The 23,055-nt window shown below is 42.9% G+C and overlaps 1 protein-coding gene across 7 annotated transcripts in view; it reads right to left on the reverse strand.

The window, feature by feature from the left end:
- Positions 1-3,400: 3,400 nt before the first annotated feature.
- KIAA0586 (KIAA0586 ortholog) overlaps positions 3,401-23,055 on the reverse strand; it is a 70,349-nt gene continuing 50,694 nt past the window's right edge. The window contains exons 31-33 of one of the 7 annotated variants that reach the window (XR_010832034.1): positions 7,038-7,216; positions 5,733-5,922; positions 3,401-5,157 (exon numbers count right to left, since the gene is read on the reverse strand). Coding sequence is in view for 5 of the 7 variants with exons in the window: in XM_066998498.1 (XP_066854599.1) it covers positions 7,071-7,216 (146 nt within the window). In the remaining 2 variants the exon portion in view is untranslated. Of the gene's footprint in view, positions 5,158-5,732; positions 5,923-6,030; positions 6,400-6,820; positions 7,217-14,685; positions 14,809-16,096; positions 16,993-21,554; positions 22,025-23,055 lie in introns of those variants that run through there. The other 6 variants (XM_066998498.1, XR_010832035.1, XM_066998497.1 and 3 more) reach the window with 6 other exon arrangements.

The raw sequence follows: 23,055 nt of genomic DNA on the forward strand, positions 1-23,055 counted from the left end.
CCGATTCCCTCAAAAGATTGAGTGTGGGTTGGGAGAATGAAGCAATTAAGATAACAGCAAAAATAACCCAAGTATGGGGGGATGAATGGTCCTTTCCTGTTATTGATTGGCCCAGTGCAGAGAAAAAAAAACAGTGCCTCCCTAAAAGATCTTTACCTGTCAAACAGGACAGCAAGAAGGTACAGATCTGCTCCCGTGAGCAGCAAGGAGGGGTTTGTCACCCTCCTGTCTGTGCTCCTGCACCCTGCTGTCTGTAAGGACTCCTCGTGGTGCTGAGGTCCCCCTCTCATCCCTCTGTGCCTTCTTGCTTTTAGCAGGACTTGCAGAAACCAGCCAGATTCTGCAAAAATTTTGTTTCCCAATGAAATCTACAAGAACCTGAACAAAACCATCTGCATCCCTACCCTGAAAAACACGCTCACGAAAATTAGAGGAGGCAGCAGCGTAACTGTGCACCAAAAGAGGACAGTGATTGCAAAGATGGTTGTAGCTAACTGATCCCCTCCCTCCCAGCCATACCGGGGAAAAAGAACAAAATCAGTCAACAAAGTTTGGCACAGAGGGGCACAGAGCTGGAAATCCTCATCAGTTTTGAGCTGCAAAGTTTATGGGCCAGAAGAATCCCTTACCTGGCATCCTATTGCCTGGAAAGCTGCATTAAACAACTGGCATTAACAGACTTAAGCGGTGTTTTAAGCAGACGCTGGGTTTCACAGCAAGTAAGCACCACGTCTGATTCATGCCTCGGTGCCACAGGTGCTGATTAAGGAAACGCAGCGGGGAGGGAGCCGCGGCTTTGCAGCACGGAAGGGAAGGAAGGCGGCATTTACGTGACAGCTGCAGGATGCTGGATGCCCTTCTCCAAGGGCACATCACGCAGGAAGAGCACAATTTCCAAGGCTGACAGAATAAAAAGAAGGGGAGGGGGAGAAATGACAGGATGCCACTCAGCCAGCAAAATCCCCAGTCACTGCAAGAAGCGTCTCCTGGAACCCATTAAAAATAAGCTCTAAGTCATCATTACGGTGGCAAGATTTACACATAGCGATCAAACAGCGAGCTACCCAGGTGATAACAGGCTGCAGAATCAGTACAAATTTATATATATTAAGGAACAGGCACCGATCAGGGGAGTGTCTTTCAGGGGCTGGTAAGAAATGAGTGCGCTGAGATGGCAGAGCAGGGAACGACCCCGTCGGTGTGACAGGGGCACATCCCTGCACAGGGGGCACTGCCTGTGGCCAGCTCAGGGCAAAATGAAATGTTAGCAATCCTAATTTGCAGGGCTGGGCACTCCTGCCAGCAAAAGGCAGAGCCGAGGGAGGGCCTGGAGATCCCAAATCGCTGTGTCACCTGCCTGACAGCAAGCTTTTAAATAGCTCTGCTATTTATTTATTACATTTTTAATTTTATCTGCAAAGCAGAACGCAGCAGCAAGGTTGCTGCTTTCTGCTTGGTGCTACCTAGAGTTGGCCATGGCTTCAGCTTTTTGAGTTTCACATGATTTTTTTGCTCAGCACCCACTAAACTAACTCACAGATGACCAATTTTTGCATTTCTCTTTTTCCCAACTATTTTTTGAAAACTGCTCTCATCCTGCAATGGGAACTACAAAGGCGAGAAGCCCACTGGCTCCTAGTTTAAGCCATTTCACGGGCTTCATGTATCCCTTCTCAACACCTTCAGCACAGGACATGTCAGATCAAAAGACCTATGGGCCTTGGGGGTGCCATCTGGTCAGGAGAATGATGCCTCCCTGCCCCGAGCAGGTGATGAAGCACCCATACCCCAGCCTTTTCTTCGACTGACAGCACTAGGGAATGGCCTCCTCCATGGAGAAAGCGCCTCACATGCTCCTGGTTAGACTTCTGATCTGACTTTTCTCCTACCTTCTGGTTTCTAGCCTAAATATGAAGCAATGTATAAGGAAAAAATACTTCCCAAACTACAAGAGGCTACTTTCTCATCTCTCAAAGCAGAGGATGAGAGCAACAGGCAACAGCAGGTTCCACCTTTTCCCCAAGATATAACAAAAGCTCTAGACATGGACAGAGAATTTTGGGTTTGTATTATTGCCCTCACAGGGGCAGGGCATTGTTATGGCTTCTGCATAACTGGCCACACGAGTGTTGTGAGATTTCCATTTTTTTCTTGGGGAATTCTGACAAAAGCATCTGTTGCAGCTCTCTCACTTGCCTCTGTAATGAAATGTCAAAAGAAGGACAACCCTGGAGAAGCAGAGAAGAGCACTGTCTGGCTGAAGAAGCTATAAAGAAGCGGCCAGAATTCTTCCTGGCATTATCTAATCGTTTCATGATAACTGTACCACTAGCCTTGATAGAAATAAGAGAATGCTAAGACGTGCAATGGTGTGGCTCAAAGATGCTACAGCATTGGGTTGGGTAAATGATAGGGTCACACCTGCAGGACCACGAGGCAAAATCACAGCCTAGTCCTGGAAGGTAGGGGAGCTGTCACCACACGATCATTAACAATGAATATTTTAGAGACAGCTTTTGAAAGACATATTTAAATCAGGAGTGCAGCAGAAGAAAGAGAGAAAAAAAGCAGAAATCCATAGGAACGCACCTGCTGGCCAGTACAAATACTACAAACTCACAAAGTAGCTTCCATTCCCACTTGCAAAACCCTGTTGGACCTGTACAGAAAGGATGAATTTCTCATGTCATATCAATTCAGTAGGATGCAACCTTCTTGCCCTCTTGTCTTAAACTCTTGTGTCTAGTGTTAACAGTGAGCTGTTAGATAGCTGCAGGGTTCCCTCTCTGAAACGGATACATTTCAGAGTGAGATCCAGCAATTTTTTGCACATGTGTAATTTTAAACATGTGAGTACTTAATTCACGGGGAGAAGGTTGGCACTTACATCTGTACCAAGTCAGGACAGAAACGTTATCCTGTATTGATCTGCAAAGCACCTTGGAAGGTCAGCACATGTTTTCAGCAGCTAATTTTGACAACTTCCATCCCTGAGCTACGAAGGTGAGTAGCAGTAATAAAAACTTCACTTTATCCAATTTCCCACAATTCAGATAAGATTAATCGTGCACATGAAGTGCTCTGCTTCCTATATACTGAAAGCCAGGATAACTCAGCTGGGTAGGGGAAAGGGTGCTGCTGGCACCAGACAAGCCAAAAACCAGCTCGTGGCTGAAGTCCTGTCCCAAGGGGCTCCTGCCTGTGCCAGGAGCTGCGTGCTGTCCCTGTGGATCAGTCACTTTATTTTTGCTGCCCTCATCCTACGGCATCTCTTTTTTTCTTAGGTGTGTGGGAGAGGAGGGGAAAGAAATTGGATTCCGAGCACCTCCCTTCCAAACTGCCAGATTTTACTTTACCAGAATCAGATTCCGAGGACCTCGCTTCCAAACTGCAGATTTTATTTACCAAAATCAGAAAATGATGGTCAGCAAATAATGCTTCGGACATTTCAGCTTCGCACTTTCATAGCTTGCAAGTCCAATCCGTGAGCAAACACCCTTGTCCTGGTGCCTTCCTAGTGTCACACTCCGGCCACCTTCACCAGGAATTCAGCCGAACCAAAAAATAAAGCCAGGGTTTTGGTTTCCACGCTACAATCCTGAAATAGAGCAGCAACCTCCTCCCCCCACCTCTCTGCTGCTGAAAAATAGAGCCGTACAGAGGTGGGGTTTTAATACTTTTCCTGGATGGAATTCTATTTGATGCCGTTAAGCTTTGATGACATACCCCAATGACTTGCTTGGAAGAAATCCATTTAGCAAGCTCGCAAATCACGCTGTTTCAGTTCTGTGAGTGCCCATGAGAAATGTGCATTTTCAATCACAAAAGCTGTAGAAACAAAATGGAACTTGGAGACGCAGACAGATGAATTCCTTATCGCAGCTTGGCTGCGCTCACCGAACATGTGCTTACCATTTCAAACTCCGGAAAACTATTTACAGGAATCTGAAATACAAGACTGAATCCAAAGTAAGAAATAGATAAATTTCTAGATGATTTTTTTTTTCCATTTCAAAGGAAAAAATGGAGAGGCTGATTAAAAACAAAGCAATATCCCAACCCCCCCACAGCCTTTAGCTTGTTCCTAGGACTATAAAAACTGACTTGTAACATGAGCTGTGCACAGGGTGCCGGATTTACAGAGGTCCCCTTATGTTTATGTGGCAGGACACTTTGTTTGGGGTATGTTTGGGGGGAAGAAAAGCAAATACTTTGCACTTCCTCCACCCTCACAATTCTCTTTGAGCGGTAAGTGGAGGTTGCAGTGGGGTGAGTGATTAGGACATCCCACTGCCACAGCGTAATCCCCACCAGCACCACCTGAATCACACCGCCAGGCATCCAGAGGCTTCCAAAACCACACATCAGTCATGCCAAGGTGGAACAGAGCATAACTCCAGATGCAATTTTCAAAACCAATTGGAAGTGGTCTGCACTGGGCCTTTTCTGACATATTTGCTTAAAAACACAGCTCATTTCCACGCGGCTCTACTCCTTCCAGTACCTAAAGGGGGCTAAGGGAAAGCTGGGGAAGGACTTTGTCAGGGGGTGGAGTGAGAGGACAAGAGGTGATGGTTTTGAACTAAAAAAAGGTAGGTTTAGATTAGATATTGGGAAGAAATTCTTCACTCTGAGGGCAGTGAGGCCCTGGCGCAGGCTGCCCCAAGGAGCTGTGGCTGCCCCATCCCTGGCAGTGCCCAAGGCCAGGCTGGATGAGGCTGGGGGCAGCCAGGGCTGGGGACAGGGGTCCCTGCCCATGGCAGGGGCTGGGATTAGATGGGCTGTGAGGTCCCTGCCGACCCAAACCATCCTGTGATTCTGTGATTCAGTCAATGAAAATACCTTTGACTTAAAGGCATTTGTCCCCAAGAAGAGTAAAAAGAAGAGAAATAAATAAATAAATAAATAAATGATGCTCAACACTGCAGACAGTAAAACCTGACACGGTTGTTTTCCTGGTATGACAACTGCCTCCCCCACCAGCCGGGACTGTCCCGTCGCCTCCTTGTGCACTCTCCTCGCCGTGTGTCCATCCATCTGCCATCTCTCGTCTCACCCTGTTTGGCAGCTGTCTGTCTGCTCTTGACTCTGTAACTGAACTTTGTTCAGCAAAGTGCTGTCCTGATCCTACAGCTCCGGGCTCTTTTGCTGTTTACGCTGCAACAAAGGGAGCTTAAATTATATATGAGCATCCTAAAAAGCCTGGCAGATTAATAGAGCACTTGGAGCGTAGTTTGATAAAGGTTTTTCTCTTGCTGGGAAGCTGGTTTAAGACTCTCCCCCCTCTCCACTGCATTTCGTTATCCCATCAGTAGCTCCAGTGCAGCTCCTTGATGCTGTGCTGAAGCAAACTGACACAGGACAAAGGATGTCCCTACCCTCCCAAAAACAGCTGCCATTCAGAGCATCGATCATGTCAATGGTCTGATTGAAGGCCCAGCTCCCCAGCCAGCGGTGTCAGCACCCCCACGGCATAAGGACGTCCAGAAGCAGCTTCACCCCTAGACAACACGTTCGTGACACTGCATGGTGGAAGCCAGCTCCTAGTAATGCTCTCACAGTTGTACCTTTGCTTTTTTTTAAAGCTCTGTTGCATTTTGCATGAAGCCTGCCATGCTTTTCCCCCCAACCCAGATGTGCTATTTTCATGTCTGTCAAGAGAGACAAGAACACAACTCTGTAACGTGCTCAGGAGACCTCCTTTAAAATTGAATCCCCTGGATATTACTGACCTTGAATGCTTGAAGCTCTCTCTTTTTCCATTTACCCTTGCAGATTCTGCAGCAAATCAACCGAACCTCGTGTCAATGAGATCAAAATACAACCGATGGGAACTTTTAATCTTTCTCAGTTACAGGGAGATGAAATCAGTGCAGGCTCCATAAAATAAGAGTAATGGGAACTGCTCACGGTTATGACTATCTGCAACAACAAAGCGCCTCCCATTAAGCGATGCAGCGAAGCTGTGCAGATGAAGTTATATGCTCCAGTGTCACAACAAGGTGCAAGTCAACCAAAAAGGAGTATTTTTCCCTAGCTTTTGAGAGCTGCTTGCATGTCCCATGTCTTTGAAAGTGCCACAGTGTCTCTGATTTTCTAGGCACCCCATGAAAAGCTCAGACTGGACAAGGAACAGGGCAAAAGCTGTGTTTGCCCTGCCTGGAGAAAAGCTCCTTTCCTCGTTTTCCTGCTGGAGCACATCCACATCCCTCTTTTTTGATTCACTTAGATGCTGCTTGGGGCAGGCAATCCTACCTTTCTCCCCACTGCTGGACTGGCCGCATTGCTGTGAGCAAACTGAGCAGTCCCTTGGTGGTGGCAGCGTTGCTGCTAATCACGGCGTGGCAGCTCTGACTAGAGATCACCGGGCTTCCGAAGGGCTGAGACTACCAAGTAGCTCTGTCCCAGGAGAAGAAGGAATTTACATAAAACGAATGTAAACAAATAACATTCTCCATTCAAGGAGGACGAGACAAATCATCTCTAGGGAAATAACTATCAAAATGCTGAAAAAACCCTGCGGTTGTTACAAATAGAAGTGTCTCGCAGTAACAACACGAACCCTAAGGTCTCTTTTACATACACTTTTTGAATTACTATCTTGTGAGAGCGGTCTTCTACGGATGAACAAGCTCTGCAAGTATCCAGAAACAATTTTCTTGCAGACTTTGATTTTGCATATATTTTCCTCTGGCTCCACATTTCAATAGTACTGACACTGTATTGAGCCAACCATTCTTTTCCCCATCATTGAGAGAGACCTCTGCCATGGATTTTAATACTGATCCCTTCCACAGTCATTTGTATATACAATAAATACTTAAATGACCTTCATGATCATTGACTTAGCACAATGATTCCAAAAAATTATTTTATTTGCTTAAAAATATCGGATATATTCACAAGCAGAATCACTGCCTAAATTTACAATCACGATCGTAACAAATTTGTAAGAAAAACAGTACAAAATAAGCAGTACTGAAAAAACAGTATTGTGATGAAACAGCCAGACTATCACACCAGGCAGACAAACGTACCAAACAAAACCTTCAGACAGTGACTGTCAAGCTTTAAAACGTATCTGTCCCTGAAGAATCCGAGTCCCCGTGTACACTGCTCGTACTTTGTGTTGGGTTATCTGTATTCATGGAAGGCAGCTTCACCGACACCTTTGCTGCAGAAACATGTGAATTTAAATGTGGGACAACATTTTCTCCTAGAAAAAAAAAAAAAAGAAGAGCAGAACAAAACCAAATTATTTGCAGTCTATAACAGGTACAACTTTACTGGAGTCAATTCGGTATTGCATCACTTCAGGGAAATACAAAGAGACAGACCCCTCGCTGCCCGCAGGTTTGGGGCATTTCAGAATGTGCTAGTTCAGCCACCTCAGTTCTCTTTATCAGACAATAAAGGGATGAGTATCTGGACATACACAGAAAGTGTTGTATTTACATACACATACATCGTGTGTACACACACACGAATACATACATAATCTCCAATAGGCATGGAACAACTTCAAACACACATACTGCATCCCATAGGAAAAAAACAAAACAAAACAAATGAGATCTGCAGACACTAACAGCATCTCTAAAATCCATCAATATGTGTATGTCTGTTTGCATCAAACCTTAGAAAACATTAAGGCTGTTCAATACCACATAGCTTTATACAATCCTAAAAAGCAAAGCAATTTAGGTTGAAGCTATTGGCTACAAGTCCCATGAAGAAAAACACCCTGTGAGTGCTTCGGCTGCCCAAAACACAGGTAAGAAGCTGTTTTAGCTTTTCCCAGCTCCAACCCATTTCCCTGACTGCTTATGGAGGACACCAGAGGTGGGAAGGCAGAAGGGTGACGGGCAAAAGCTCCTACGTTTAGCCACAGGAAGGAGACAAGATGCATCAACCTGCGGGGCTGAAGGAGCAAGACGTAAATCAGGCTACAGAAACGGTACAAAGCAGGGCAGGAAAAATGGCACTGGATGAATAGCATAGCATTCACAGAGCTACAGGAAGAGTATTTGGAGATTTCAGGTGTCCCTGGGATATTTATTTTAAATGCAGCATCTACTAGCAAAACAAACATACATGAGTCTGTGTTCAACAGCAAAGGCTCTCCTGGTGTTTGTTCTTATTCCAATAAGCTATAATAATTCTCCCTTCCTCTATGATAGGCTAGGTAATTAAAACACTATTTTCTCAATGAAAAAAAGTTCTTTCACCCCAGTTAATTATCTACTCTGTCACTGTAGTAGTAATCGGCTTTCATCTGACTTGTAGCAAAGCACGCTTCAAATGACTAATTAAAACAACAAAACCCCACTGCAAAAATAAAGTTTCATTGGGTGTTTTTCATGCTCGAGCAGCTGCCAACAGCCTAGGAAGTCAAACACGAATGAAGCCAAAGATGGTAAAGCCAGTCCATGGAGCAAGCTGTGCCAGCCAAGGCACAGGGAGGCTCTGCAGAGGTAGCAGGAGCACCAGAGTATTTTTGCATCCCCTGGGAGCCACCACGTCACCTCCCTGCCTCAGCGACGTACGTACTTTGCGAGAAGCAACGTCCACAGTTTCACTGCCTACCCTCACTTTTTGGACAGCCTTCTTCATTACCAGCCTGAAACCCTCCCCAGAGTTTGTGTTGGCATGGGCCCGAGCAAATTAACACGTGGGCAGTAGGAAGCCACGAGGAACTCAGCATCTTCTGAACGTTACTCAAAAGCACATTTACGGTAACACCCCAAAGATGTGCAAGGAACATATGTGTTTTGCTTTTTCCAGAAGTCATTCCATGAGCTTAGTCTGTAACCATGCTTGGATGACAAAAATAGGTTATTCAGAACAGGAACAGAAGAAAAGCAAAGGGTTTATTTGGTCAGACGTGAAGCTGACACACAGTAAAAGATGTGAATGTGTAATGCCCAAGGAAGCTCTGTAAATCATCCTAGACGCTAAAGCAACCCTCCGTCACTATATGGAGTGTGATGCTTTCAAAGCTTGACTTTGTTCATAATTTCCACGGTCATGTCACATTCCATGAGGTCATTGTTTCAACAGCTGTTTTCAGGTTTATGGAAAAAAAAAAGGGGGTGGGAGGTATAAGAAGATATATATATATATATCCTTATCCCAAGGCGCAGCAGGAACTTCACAAGCATTTGATTCTGGGGTGCTGAAAGACCACATCATATCAGTCTACATTCTTCTTAACACGTACTCTACTTCATTTTACAGATATAGTATAGTTCCATTTTATGATAGATATAAAATGCTAAAGGGACAGAGAAATCAACAGAATATTTCCATCTACTTGCTCAACTGAAAAACCACCAGGTCCCAAGTTATCCAAATACCCTTAAAGATAAGCTTAAAAAAATACCCAAAGTAAACACTTCCCTTTTTCTAAAGGAAGAAATCTGAAGTCTTTGACTTTGTTAGATACACGCAGAAAATACACAACTTTCAGCACTTTAACTATAAAAAATGATGGGTATCCCATTTCAGCTACTCAACAGACTCTACTCCATGACTGTAACTTTCCAGGACAGAAAGCTGCTAGTCCTACGCTCTACGTGGGCTCAAAGACGCAACTATTACGTTACTTTCATGTGCACTTTATCATCGTCACCTCTCACTTAATCTAACCTCTGGCATGCACAGTGCATACGTTTTAAAAAACACCTCCACATATACATAGAGACGTCTCTGTAAATAAATATACAAATGCTAGCACACGTTTAAATGCTCATATTTATGCTTACATCTATGTTTTTAAGCATGCATATATACTGATGTCTGTAGTGGGCTTTTGCTGTACATCAGTGATAGTTTGTACAGCCTTTGGCCAGCACCTCCTTTAACACCGTGATATTCCATTTTATTTTTCCCCCCATCAGAGAACAGCTCATAACCAATACGAAGTCGGTTTCCTCTTACACACTGAACTTCTCACAGCCGCAAATATGCAAATAGCAATGGTTATAATCTCCTGATATGCCATAAAACTGCATGGAAAATTCCTCCACTTACAAAGCAAGGCAAGGCAGGACAACAGGCAATCTTCACAGCTTTTTCCTCTTTGGAAGCTCTGGAAGTACTCAATACAATTTTGTAATCACGTACGTCGATGTAGTTATAAAAATTTTCCTTGTTAAAATCCAGTAAGTGGAACGCGGGACCTAAGGTGCCCTCCATTCCTCCAAATTCATCGTCACCATCTAATGGGATACATTCATATAAACTGTGAAAACCAACACCCCTCCTGAGTGTGCGAGGGTCTTTGGCTGGTGGAAACTCAGCGGTGACTGGAAACATCTTGGTGACCCTTGGATGGAAAAGGTCAGGTTTCGGATTAGGGATTTGTCCCGGGCTCGGCAATCTATAACAAACTCGTGTACGGTACTAAATTTCCAGATCTTTGTTTAACAGAAACATAAAAATTAATGGTGTGTCAACCATCCGGTGACCTGTGAAGGGAGTTTTTCCTCTACGACGTACCGTCACACAGCGAGCATGCTATGTACAAGTGCACTGTGAATGTGTGCCAAATGGAAAAGGAACTGAAACACACTGAAGGGAGGCTTGGTTACCAATACCATATGGCAACAATAAGAACAAAGAAAAATGTTTAAATCTTTCTTTTTAAATTTTTCTATTTGGCAAAATAAAAAGACTAAACAAGTCTGACTTTTAAGCCAAATAAAAACCATGTGCTTTAACTCCTTAAGGTCGGTGTCCATGCGTTAAATAAAACTTTCAATTTTAATCTATCGGGAGGTAAAGCAGACCCTTATCTCATAGACGATGAGTGCTATCTTCACAGACAATGAATAGGGAGGACCAGGACCCAGGTTATTGTTTCGGTATAAAACCGGAGCTGTAATTACTGTAATTACCTGCATATGACTTCCTGAAATTTATAAACAATCAGCACCCCCCAGAACCCTCCCTCTACTCTCTATCTGATGTAAAAACTGAAGCAGCTAACTTCTTGAGCAAGAATAAACTTCCAAGCACATGAAAAAAGCCAACGTTAATGCAGCACTCTCATTCCTTTAACAGCGCGGGGTAATCTCAATGGCTTGTTTCTTCTTCTGCCAGCTTCCAGCTGCTTCACTTTGTTTATTACCGACTTCAAAGTTTCAAATGCTGTCCTGTCCCAACAAATAACTTCCTCCAGATGGCATTATCTCAAGTGTTCAGGGACAGCAGAGCACCTGCAGATCTATAATTCAGCATCTTAAAACCTCCAATGAAGTGCCTTAATATTTTTTTTTTCCTCCTTTTGCTTTTTCCCTACAAAAAATAGTTCTACATCTGTGATATAGTTGCAAAGACAGAGATGTCAAAAATTCTTTATGGTAATGACTGATAAGTAGAAGAATATCTACGAGCCCAAAGATAACGGAACCACTACCAGTAGAAACACTTCATCTGCTCCTCTTAACTGTAATTAAAGATGTGAGATACGTACATGGGACACCACTGTGTCCCCAGTCTATTTCTCCATGGATTTCTGTAGGGTAGCAAAAAAAAACCAGCAACACACTCATTTTTGTACCTGCTCATAAAGGTAAGCTACCCAGTACGTCAACACAAGAAGCAGGATCTTCTGCAAAATCCAAATTATTCCAGACTTGCTGGGCTGACGTATATTGATAAGAAACAGCCATATTTTGATGTAAGCAATTCTGAAGGCTAAAGTGAAAGAGAAAATACACTCCAGTGTCAGTCGTGTTACTAATTATAAGCAGCAGTATTTCCAGTCCAGACTCGCGTCTAGCTAGACCCCGTATATTGGCTACATAATTCAGGGCTTCTGGAATTTAATGGCTTACACAGTTGAAACCTGGTATGGTAAGGGACTGCTCACACGGCCTCAAGATGGCAAAGAATACAACATTCTCAGAAATGAGCACGACCATCAACAGTTTCTCAAATAACCCGGTCGTTTGGACTAAATTATTCTCCATTCATTAGACACGATAGGTCCTCCGCTCTTCCAGCCCTGGCCCGCTTCCACCTTGAAGTCATATGCATATTTATGTTATTATGGAGATGTCCTTCCTCAGCTCTGCCAGAAACGAAGAGAAAATGTTTAAGCACGTGTGCTTTTTAGGGCAGGGCCTCTGTTCTCGTGTAAGTGCATTGCTTAGCACATGGTCCTTGACTGCAGGTCAGACAACTGGCTCCCACTAGGACCGAAACACAAAAGGCAAGAGCACAAGATGCTCTGCAAGGGCAGGCAATTCTGTTCTCTATCCCCCATACAGCTTATCCCTAGCTTAACCAGTTTCACGACAAACAGGAAAGACTCTAGGCAAACTTAGGCCAAATTTCCAGGGCTGAGTTACATGAAAGGGACAGATTTACAACTCAAACCCATCAGTTACTCTACAAAAATGGACTGACATCTGTAGGGCCGGAGCCAAAAATGTCTGGATCTAAAAGCACGAGTCGACTGCTTGAGCTGAAAAAACACAGTTTCATTCTCAGAGGCTTCAGCCAACTCATAAACCCCATAAGTGGGCTACAGCCACCAGAGGAGACAGAAAAATATATAGCATGAGCTCAGTCGAAGTTTTGACCTAAACTTGGCAAATTCCATCTACACATGGTGTAATGTACTTACAGAAACCGTGTGTACTAACAACGCACAGAGAATAAACACGCACACACACACACACTTCTCTTTTTTTGTTTGTTTGTTTAAGCCGTAATGTATATCCTAGCTATAAACATTGTTGAAAAGAAAATAAATCAGATCCCAAGTCGGTAAAGGAGGGTGGGACCCAGGCTAAGCAGCTAACAAATATTTCAAAGCAGAATACTTGAAAATGATTTTTCCTCCTCTCAAGTCTGAGTTCAAGGTTCAGTGGTTTTCCAAAACATGTTATATTCCCACCACCAGCAACACTAAACAGAACAAAAACTAGAAATACATAAAATAAACTAGAACCAGATTTTTCAAAGTCCTAATACAGTTGCAAGAGACCGGTAGGGAAGGGCAGACAGAAAGCAGCTCCAAAAACATCTAGGAATGAGATTGCAGAGTTTACTAAATAAATATTTCCTTTTGGTGACTAAAATCTCCTCTACTCCCTGAGATCTGGCATAGTTTGCTCTGCAGAATATCTCATTGTTTAACAATGAGGTTCCCTAGCCATATCTCTTGCTGTTGTTTCCCAGCAAACCACTTCCAAAAGCTGTGTAACGATCTTTCCATATAACTACAACAATTATTAATATGAAGAAGAAATATTGAAAGTCAACTTCAATGGTCCGTATGGAAGCCTGTGGTTTTTTGGACATGCGAGTGGCTGGAAACAAACAATCATTTTGGAACTTTTTTGCCTTGCTGCTCTTGATCGCAACCATTTTCTTGCAGAAGAAGGAGAGGAGGGGACTGCAGTAAACCTTGAAGCAGCAGGTATTCAAAAATTGTAATTATTCAAAAGTAAAAGAGACAATGAACAAACAGGAGAAGAAGCTGGCCCATTACTTGTCCAGAGTCTTTGAAAAAACACTAGGAAAACACGTAGCTTGTGCAAGGCTGGGGGGGGAAGAGCTATCTCTAAATCCACAAGAGAACCTAGGTAACAGCTGGTGGAACTGGGAAAATCTGACAAGTGATAATTAAAAACCAAATATCTCCTAGATACTATTTTTTTTTCATTTTCTGCAAAACCTAACGGGCAAGTGGATGGGAAGGCAATTTTAAAGTATGGTTATATAAAACTAATATATTTAGCTCCATTATTAACACCTTCATGTTTGGGGATCCAAAAGACATTTTAATGCCAGGTGCTGAAGCAAATTAAAGAAGCTCAAAAGAAAACGGACTTACATGATCGATAGCAGGAATGCAGAGCAAATTGTCAAAATGAACTTACGCAGACCTCCCTCAGGATGCAGAATCACTCACTACAGTCCTAGCAGTAGGCCTGGCTCCCCTGAGACCTCCTATCTTTACATATTAATTGCAGTAATACTGCCAGCAATACTGCCTCCAGCTTATCTACATCATACCACAGCGCTAGACATAATAGCATTCAGAGCCTACATGGGGAGTGGCAAGGGAAAAAACCAAAGCACCTTTTTAATTCTTAAAAATTACACGTCTTGTTTTTATTTTAAAATAATTAAGCAGTAATTTACACGTGCAATTGGAGCTGAACAAACAAATGCAATCATGTTTCACCATAAATCAGGGTTGCAGTGGGCTTGAAAACGAGCATCTTCCAGGATAGTGAACGATGGGTGTCCCAGGGAGGGAATTCCCTAAGTAAATAAAGTCCCTTTACAAGTTCGCATAGTGCCCAGAACACATTTTGGGTTACTCCAGAGTCTGTTTCTGCCTTGGAATTTTTGTTCAAATCAGTTTGGCCCAGGCACGAGGTTACCAACGGTAGGATTGGTCTCACGCAGCCTTTGACGTGCGGTGTCCCTGCACTTGGGATGTGTGTTCAAGGCAAATGACGATCCCTACTTATCAGACAGATTCCCTACGTCGCAGGTCAAGACCGAGCATGTTCTCCACAGCGGTGTTTGCACTGCATGTGCTTACTAAACATGGCATGCTCTATTAACTCCTCAGCTACGTGACTATTAAAACAATTGTTAGGAATGTAAGAGAACAACTTTCAGTGAATGTGGGAGAAGTCACAAGCTGCTTTCTGTCACCTGAAATGTGATGGGAGCCCTTGATGCGCTCTTTCTCTCACACAGACAAGAGGGTTTCCTGGGCAGGAGGTTACATTCCCTGCAGCCACAGCAGCAATGCACACCCGGGTCACAATGAAGGCTCTGGGATGGACATCAGGAAGAAAAGAGAGAAGTTTCTGTACCACACGGCCCCTCAGGCACTGCTGCAGGGCAGAATTTCCTCACTGCAAGTCACTCTCCACATGTACTGAAGTCACTAAATGCATCCTTATCGTAAAAATTTATAAAAGACATATACTCAGAATAAAAACCTGTTCAAATAACAACCTTTTTTTTTTTTTCTTCTAGATGACCACTTCATCTCGTTGTAGCTCTCTATCCTGAATATTTACACGTTCACACAACCTCATGCATTTTTTTTGGTGATTTTCACTTTCAAAGTCATGGGATTCTCCATATAGAAACAGTTTGCCATTACTGTATTACCCTTACAAAAACATGGCTTATTAAAAAGCCTATACCTACAGCACAATTAATCAGGTTTTGTAATTGCACCTTTTTAAAAGATTATTCTCCCTCCCCAGGAAAACAAAGCAAAGCAAGGCAGAACCAATCCAGCCCTATACAGTTAGCATTTGTTGGTGATTTATTTCAATAAACACTACATCTCTACACATACATTTCTAGCATGCACGTTGACAAAGTCAAAGTTAAAAGACCTCCTTTCAAGCCATTTGTTAAACAGTAGAAGATGGCCACTGAAGATCTTACCATTTATGCCCATGAATTAACTTTGAAAGATATATTGGGAATACGCAATTCGAGGAAGCCTAAGGAGGTAAATAATTTTTCTATAGCTCAAAAAGGGTACCATACTAACCTACGTAAGTAGACATACTTTAAAATAAGGAAAACATTAAATGTCTTTACTGGAAGATCTGCTGGGAGACATTTAATACACAAGTGTCCAGACCCTGTTCTTACAAAGTCCATCTAAGCCTTCTCTTGAAATGAGTACCAACGTGATGACAAGTAACACTGCCTCTACAGTCTTGTGCCCTGGACTGGAGACTTGGAAATGTCTGACAGCAAACACCTCTTTTTTTACTCTGCTACTTTGACATTTGTTAAAGTCTAAAATGTTTAAACTTTGTGCAATAGAGATGAGCATTCTTCCTAAAAGAAAAAAGGAAAGGAGGGGAGAAGAGGAGAGGGAAACAAAAACCCAAGAACCTGTTACGTGGGAAAGGATATAAACAAAATCCCTTTACAATACTTGGGTGAATCTGACTGGCTGGGGATGGAACTAGATGATCTTTAAGGTCCCTTCCAACCCGAGCCATCCTGATTCTATAAAAGAGCTCACAAATAGCTCTAAATCAGTGAAGTCATTGAACTGCAGAAACACTGCTCTACAGCTACGCAGCTTACGTAGCATACTCCCTCACCTTCTTAACTCCCTCATGCACTTTACTACCTATTTTTAATGACACCCTTCCATCTCTGCTAACTGTTGTAAGAAGCAGGGAAAACACTGCAGGTGCCCCCAGCAGCGCCGTGCCTCTCGCAGATCTCTGCACTGCCCAAGGGTCCCAACAGCAGCCATGAAACCAAGGACTGCTGCGAGCAACCCAGACGCTGCTCAGCACAAATCCCCGAGCAGCAGCAGTCCGGCAGTGCCGTCCGAGACATCAACATAACCGCGTACGTTGGCTTCTCACCTGGGCAGGTGTCCTTCACCTCCAAAACCACGCACACACAAAACTTGAAACTTCAAAGAAGCTGGCTGGGCTAACTGGTGGTGGTAATTCTTTTCACTGCCCAGTGCCAACTTCCTTCAGAGAGTGTTGCTCTCTTTGACAGCTGCTTTTCCCAGTCCAAAGTGGTGGTGCCAAACTTGGCTCGCACTCAGTTCACCAACAGCTTTCTTCATTGCCATGGGCCGCGTGATTAATATAGCTTGTAAGCAGCCTGAATGAAATCCATTTATCAATTGTCTGGGTTTAAGTATGACTATTTAAGTCATGACTATTCTGTCACTAAGAGCTATATGGCTGCACTGCCTACACAAGAGCGGAAAAGAACATCTTTACTAGAGAACAATATTTGAATGTCACTGTTATTTGATATGTATTTTTTTTAATCTTTAGGAGAGAGAATGCATGGGCTGCAAGGTCTCTGGGAACAGGACTGTCTCCTACGACACGGGAAGCCTGGCAGAAACGGGCCTGGATCACACCTGGAGCCTCTCACGGTTCTGTAATGCAAACTGCAGCACAGCTTTACCGCCCAGGTTACAGTGAGTTGTCCAGTCCTCCCCTGCTCCTTCAGGAGAGAAATAAACAAGTTAATGCAGACTCACTGTTCACTGCTCTATATTTTCAGGGAACTACTTTGAAAGCGAGTAGAGTGGTAGCCAAGGTGCGGCATTATTCATACAACCTACATTTATCATGCCCAGAAAGTTTCCTGTCTACTGCTGGAAATGTATTCTAAATCTGATAAGAAAAATCCCCATTAAGAATCATTTGCTTGTTTAATTTTCACTTATTGAGCTTTAATGTACCATAAAAGTAAGTAATAACAACAGTGCCTTAAATAAATACCGCTTGTCTTGTACTCATTAATGTTTTAGAAGAGCACATAACTGCCTCTAGATACAGGAAGCTGCTGGAAAATAAAAACTCACCAATCATATAAACCAAAGTAAGAGCTTTAAAGAATTTTTTGTCGAGGCCTGAGTTCAACAAAAATGTATTCTGTTCACTGTACACACGACACCGATGGGAATAAGAGCCAGTTCAAGTTCTAAGTTACCATTACTTGGGTAATAGCTTCAAGCTGCAAGGCACAGCTGTATAGGCCCAGCCAGACAGGCTATCACAGCAATGCTTTGATAGCATGGGGCCCTTAAGTGTCAGGATATAGAAAAGGCAGCAGTTGTTGGCTGTGAAAACAGTCTGATACAAACCAGATGGGGACTTACTTGATGGGCAACACAAAGGAAAACAATTGGCTCATTCAACAAAGTCAGGCCACTGCCCCAGAGAATTAACAGAAGACAATAACAGTCAACCAGAGTTGATGCAAACAAGAAACAGCCATGTGGTTATGGTTTAAGGAATTGTTTCTCCTCAGACTAAACATAAAGTTTTGATTTCTAATTCTTATATTCATTAATTTCAGTCCAGTTTACAAGCACCCTCTTCCTCCAAAGTCGTCCGTGTAATTCATTTATGTAGCACCAGCCTTCACACACCTACTTAAACAGAAAAAAATTACATGACAAAGAAGGCTGTATTAATCTAATGTTTCCTGAAGAATGCCAAGACCTCAGACAACTTTCTGAACTGTGTCAGAACAACATTGCAGATGAACAGCACACAGCGTGTTATATAGGCACACTAACTCTGAGACATTTGCATGAATACAGCAGTATATTTACCGATTCGTTCCGATTTTAAATGAATAAAGCCCAGTAGGTCACATGCTGAGTTACTGGAATACAGATGTCTTCCAGTTTAGTGAAGAGTTCTGTGTTTTTATTTATTTTGCTTTCTCAGAAGTAAACTTCAGATAGATTATGTTACCACATAACAGTCTTGTTTGTCAGGCTACAGTGGAAAGTCTATTAAAAAAGCTATTATCAAGCTTTTTTGGAAACAATCACAAATTTTAAAAACAGCTATTTCAGCCATAACTCAAAAAATCCCCAACCCTTTCAGTTTGAGAAGCATGTTTGTAGAAGATTATGGTCCAAAATCTTAATTGCTCTTGCTGTTTTATTACAGGAAATATAAAAGTGACATGTGCAAAGGTATTTTGATTACAAATTACTTACAGAGATTGCACAATAAGTCAGACCTCTAAGGGCCTTCTGCAATTTCACTCTCAGACTGAAAACATCTGAACTTTCTTTTCATACACTTCAAAATGTTCACTCTGGCAAGCTCCACGCTGCAGTGCTCGGTACGTAAGGTTGGACAGCACATCCTCGGGGTACCCAAGCAAGCGTACCTACAAAATGTGGTGACGAACAACGCCCTGGATGCCTTATGAAATCCCATTGTCCTGGGATCCGTCAGCCTCAGCACACCACCACACATCTCCTGAGCTTCACTATCACTGGAGACGGCTTGATTCATGGATTTCTGAGCTAGCAGCGTTGCATGAAGTAAACATCTCCTAAATATATTACTCCAGCCTACAACAGGTACGCATGGAGACTCCTCTTCTTTATTAGTGCTCCACTTCCCATGCAGACTGGCAAAAAGAGCTGAGTTAAAGAGTTGAATGTATGGCTCTAGTTTAACAGCCAGCACTGGATAGCCAGAGCTAGGGAGGTTGTCCTAAAACGGAGGAAAAGACTTACTGAATTAACAGAGCACGGGGCCAGAGGCTCGCCGTTGTCCTGAGTGGTTCTAACTTTTAGCGGCTGGGGAGCTCGAGCCCGTGAGCACGGTTTTACTTCAGAGAAGACTGTAGGTAGAAAAGGACATTTTTCCTTCACTGTCCTGCCGTAAGCACGGAGCCAACACTCTAACAAAGCCGTTGTGTGCTGCGCTCTGTCTGAGCTCAGACAGCTCTCCAGCAGGACCACGAGGCTCCTTTCCAAAAGCGCAGCCAAATTCTTGAACCCTCCGATGAAGGGGCGGGTTGTCACATCGTAGCAGCGAGGATTTTGCCTGCAGTGCTGCTATTATTCATTTTGCACATCATATATATCGAGGTCAGAACACATTTTTTTTTTTACGTACAGCTGAAACTTTGGCCTGAGTCCCTTCGTTAGGCCCTCTCCAGATTAGGAACCCCAGGAACAGAACGGCCTTTATCAGCCTCTAACCACAGAGATACCGCCTGTCTTAGCCTCGCGTTTAAAAGCAGATGAGAGAGGAGCAAAAATCTCTCTAAATCCCACGTCTGCCTGCACAGGCAAACCCCAATGCTTCTAGCTCTTGTAAAAATGGTTTTAGACAGCGTTAGTCAGAGAACGCCTCCACAAAGGGCTGTATGTAAAGGCCAGCTGGAGCAGGGGGAGGCACGACTGGCCGTCCATTAACGTGAGGACTCTCAACAGGAAACTCTTTCCCCCCTCTTTTCTTTCTTTTCTTTCTTTTTTTTTTTTTTTTTTTAACTCAGGAAGGAAGCTTCATCTTCAGAAACAAGCATTCCCTGTGTAATCTCCCTGCTTGCATGCCTCTAGGATCGGTTCCAATTACCGAAAGAAGCAACATGCACTTTAAAGAAGCTAATCGCGTATTTACACTGTAACACAAGCTAGTAAATATTTCCCATTTATTAATTGTGATTTACATAACAGCGCACAATGGCAGCTGTTAAGTAAATAAAACAATTTTCTCAAGATCTGTAATTACGGTTTTAGGATTATAAAAACAAACGAGAAAAAAAAAACAGAAATGAAGCAACTGCCAGCAAATTCCATGCCTTGTACGTCCACTGAAGATACAGTGGCCTGACCAGGGACAGAAACTGCAGCTGTTGTGCTGTCTTTAAACCAAACACAGCTCTGCCTAAGTCTTGCAATAGGTGCATAAAACGAGGCCACAGTATGCAACGCTGAGATTATTGCTTTACTGCAACAACAAGAGGTAGGATGCAGATCAGCAGGTCACACCGGATTAAGCCTAACCTGCTTTGAATACATAATTTTGACCCAAACCGTAAATGTAATTTTACCAGACTCTATGCTGCCTGTGAGATACACATTTTCATTGTTTGCTTGTGGTTGATGATGTATTATTTTGCATTACAGACGTGTGCCTATCTGACACTAAAAAAGCAAGTGTTAATAGAAAGTCAAAGTCGTGCTGTACACAAAGAGAAACAGTCACTTCGCTGCAGCTAAACCATTGGGGAAAAACACATTTTACAGAACTGCTACAAATTTTGTGTCACACTCAGCAACTTACACTCAAGTTGTTTATAAGTGTGCTTAAAAACAGCTCTTCCTGCTTTAAAAGCAAACCAGGAGTTTTACATTAGAGAAGAAAAACAGTCGCTAAGTGACAAGAGATACAAAGGTTCTAAATCTAAATTAAGAATTGCTAGGTATACTTCTATTTTTTTTCCTGAAAGACAGCATTCATGATGAAAACCAGGACACAGTAGCCTACAGACAAAACGTAACCCATCTCCATTATTTACTACTGTTCCTTGCAAATGCAGCCACCAAAAGCATACTTGAAGCGGGTATTTCAGAGCCGAGAATCTCTAGTATCTTACTTTCAAAATTAGTTTTATGGAAGATAAAAAGTACTTTAGCCAAGCCTTACATCTGCACATATTCAACCCTTATAAAATGGAGTCCCACATGCAACCTCAGCAGAGAGCAACAGGTCACACATTACATCTTCAACCTTCACTCAGCAGTTCTTACCCCATTTTGAAGAAGAAAGCTACTTTGGCAGACTGCATTTTCTCCAAATCAGCATGTTATCAAGGAGTAGCAGTGCAATTATTTATATAGTATTCCTGATTCGGAAAACTTCCTAAATAACATTTACTTTAGGGCCTTTTTTGAAAGTTTTCTCTACTCTTAACTCTAAGCAATTAACCTCGACATGGTAAATCTTAACGTGGGCACTGCAAAGATTTAATATTTCATTACGGGCAGTCTTTGTATCACTGTATGGAGAAGAAGGTGATAGAAAAACCTGGCCTCTGTTCAATGCATAAAATAGGAGGTCTGCTTACTCCTAAAGGATCCAGAAAAATGAGTAAAATAAAATATGTAGGTAACTACACTGTTCAAGAACATGAGAATTGCCTGTAAGTCAAGCCCTCTCACAATATAATAAGCAGTAAAATTAAAAAAATAATAATGTTACAATTTGACTGTGGATACCAATCATCTAAATATCCATCTTTATTGGCTAGTTAGTTTTTATTAAGAACAACTTCACAGCTATGCCTTGCCTCGGCTAGTAGGGCAAAAAAAATACAAGGCATTAAAAAAGAAAAAAGAAACAAGTTTAATGGCTGAGAATGACAGCGTTTGTAAATCCCTCATTCCCTTTATAAAAGAGGTTTGCAGGCAAAGACTGTGGATTATTCATCGCTCACATTAAGCTACCTCCACACGGTGTATATACCGTTGTCCTGGTAATTTCTCTTCTACCCAGGCGTTCCTCACACAAACAGCTGGCTCCTTCTGATTTTGATGGAGTGCTTTAAAAAGCTGAACCGAGAGCCTTTGAAGAACAGGTAGAGCTGAAGGGTGTCCAGCTGCCCTTGCCCAAGGATCAGTACAGCCAGGAAAGCAGAAGCTGTTCGTCCCGGTGCTTTTCTCTCAGATGTATGCAAGGCACTAAATTATAAAGGGCAACATCTGCTTCCCCTGCCAACCAAAAAAATAAAACAAACCCAGTGTATACTGAGGATGGAAAGCCTACGTTTCTCCTATTACTGTGCTGTAAATGTTTCTTTGAGATGAAATATGTGCTTGTAATGCTCCTTGTCTCCTTCAGTCACCATTCGGTATCCACACAACGTGTCACCAGCCTCAAAGACTTCCTGGTCTGATACCAGTGCCTTTTAAGAAAGAAATGCAACTTTCACACTACAAAGGAAATGCGAGATAAGAGGCTTTCTGAAATGCCTGTTAACCCAAGTCCAGGATGTTCATCCTAAGAGATCCTATAGTGCACCCACCGAGTGAACCAACTTGGAGTCAGTCTAGCTGAGATGGCTGGGACGGGTACTAATTGCTGCTCAGCTGATTACATTACCATGAAGACGACGTGTAAAGGGACTTCATGCCCTATATAACTGAGCAGCACGTTCAGGAGAGACTATTCTGATACCTACCATGACCCGCTGCAACACACACGGCACAGAGCAGCTCAGGGTACTCGCTTCCCAGCCACACACCAGTTCCTTCTTATAAACCATGGCACAGAGCTGTGGAACCACTAATTTGTGAGAAACTTCTCCCTCCAGAGAAGAGCTAACTGGAAACAGCCCTCAGGCTGATGTAAGCATGAAGTACGTGGGGAGTCTCTGTCCTTAGGTGGCTTGCCCAAGCCCATTAATTTTTTGTGTGTGTCCCCCATTTATATAAGCAATGTTTGCATGAAAGGGGAAAGCAGGTCAGCCCCGTCGGCTTGCTACCATCTGCTTTTATTCAGAGTTACTCAAGATCAGTGCCAGTGGGACCAGTGCCCATTTAGGAGGTTTATTGTGTGTGTTTATTTTTTGCTCTTTACAATGAAGGCAACAGCAATTACTGTAAGTTTGTAAAAGTGCATACAAATCATAATACACAATACAAAGCTGCTTCAGTCAGATCCCAGCGTGTTTACAAATCCTCCACAGGCTGTGAGAAAGGCTGCTTTGGCACAACTATTTGGACAGCCTGGTGAGGAGTGT

The sequence above is a fragment of the Anser cygnoides genome, chromosome 5 (assembly GCF_040182565.1).
Source record: "Anser cygnoides isolate HZ-2024a breed goose chromosome 5, Taihu_goose_T2T_genome, whole genome shotgun sequence".
In the NCBI taxonomy this organism is placed as follows: Eukaryota; Metazoa; Chordata; class Aves; order Anseriformes; family Anatidae; genus Anser; species Anser cygnoides.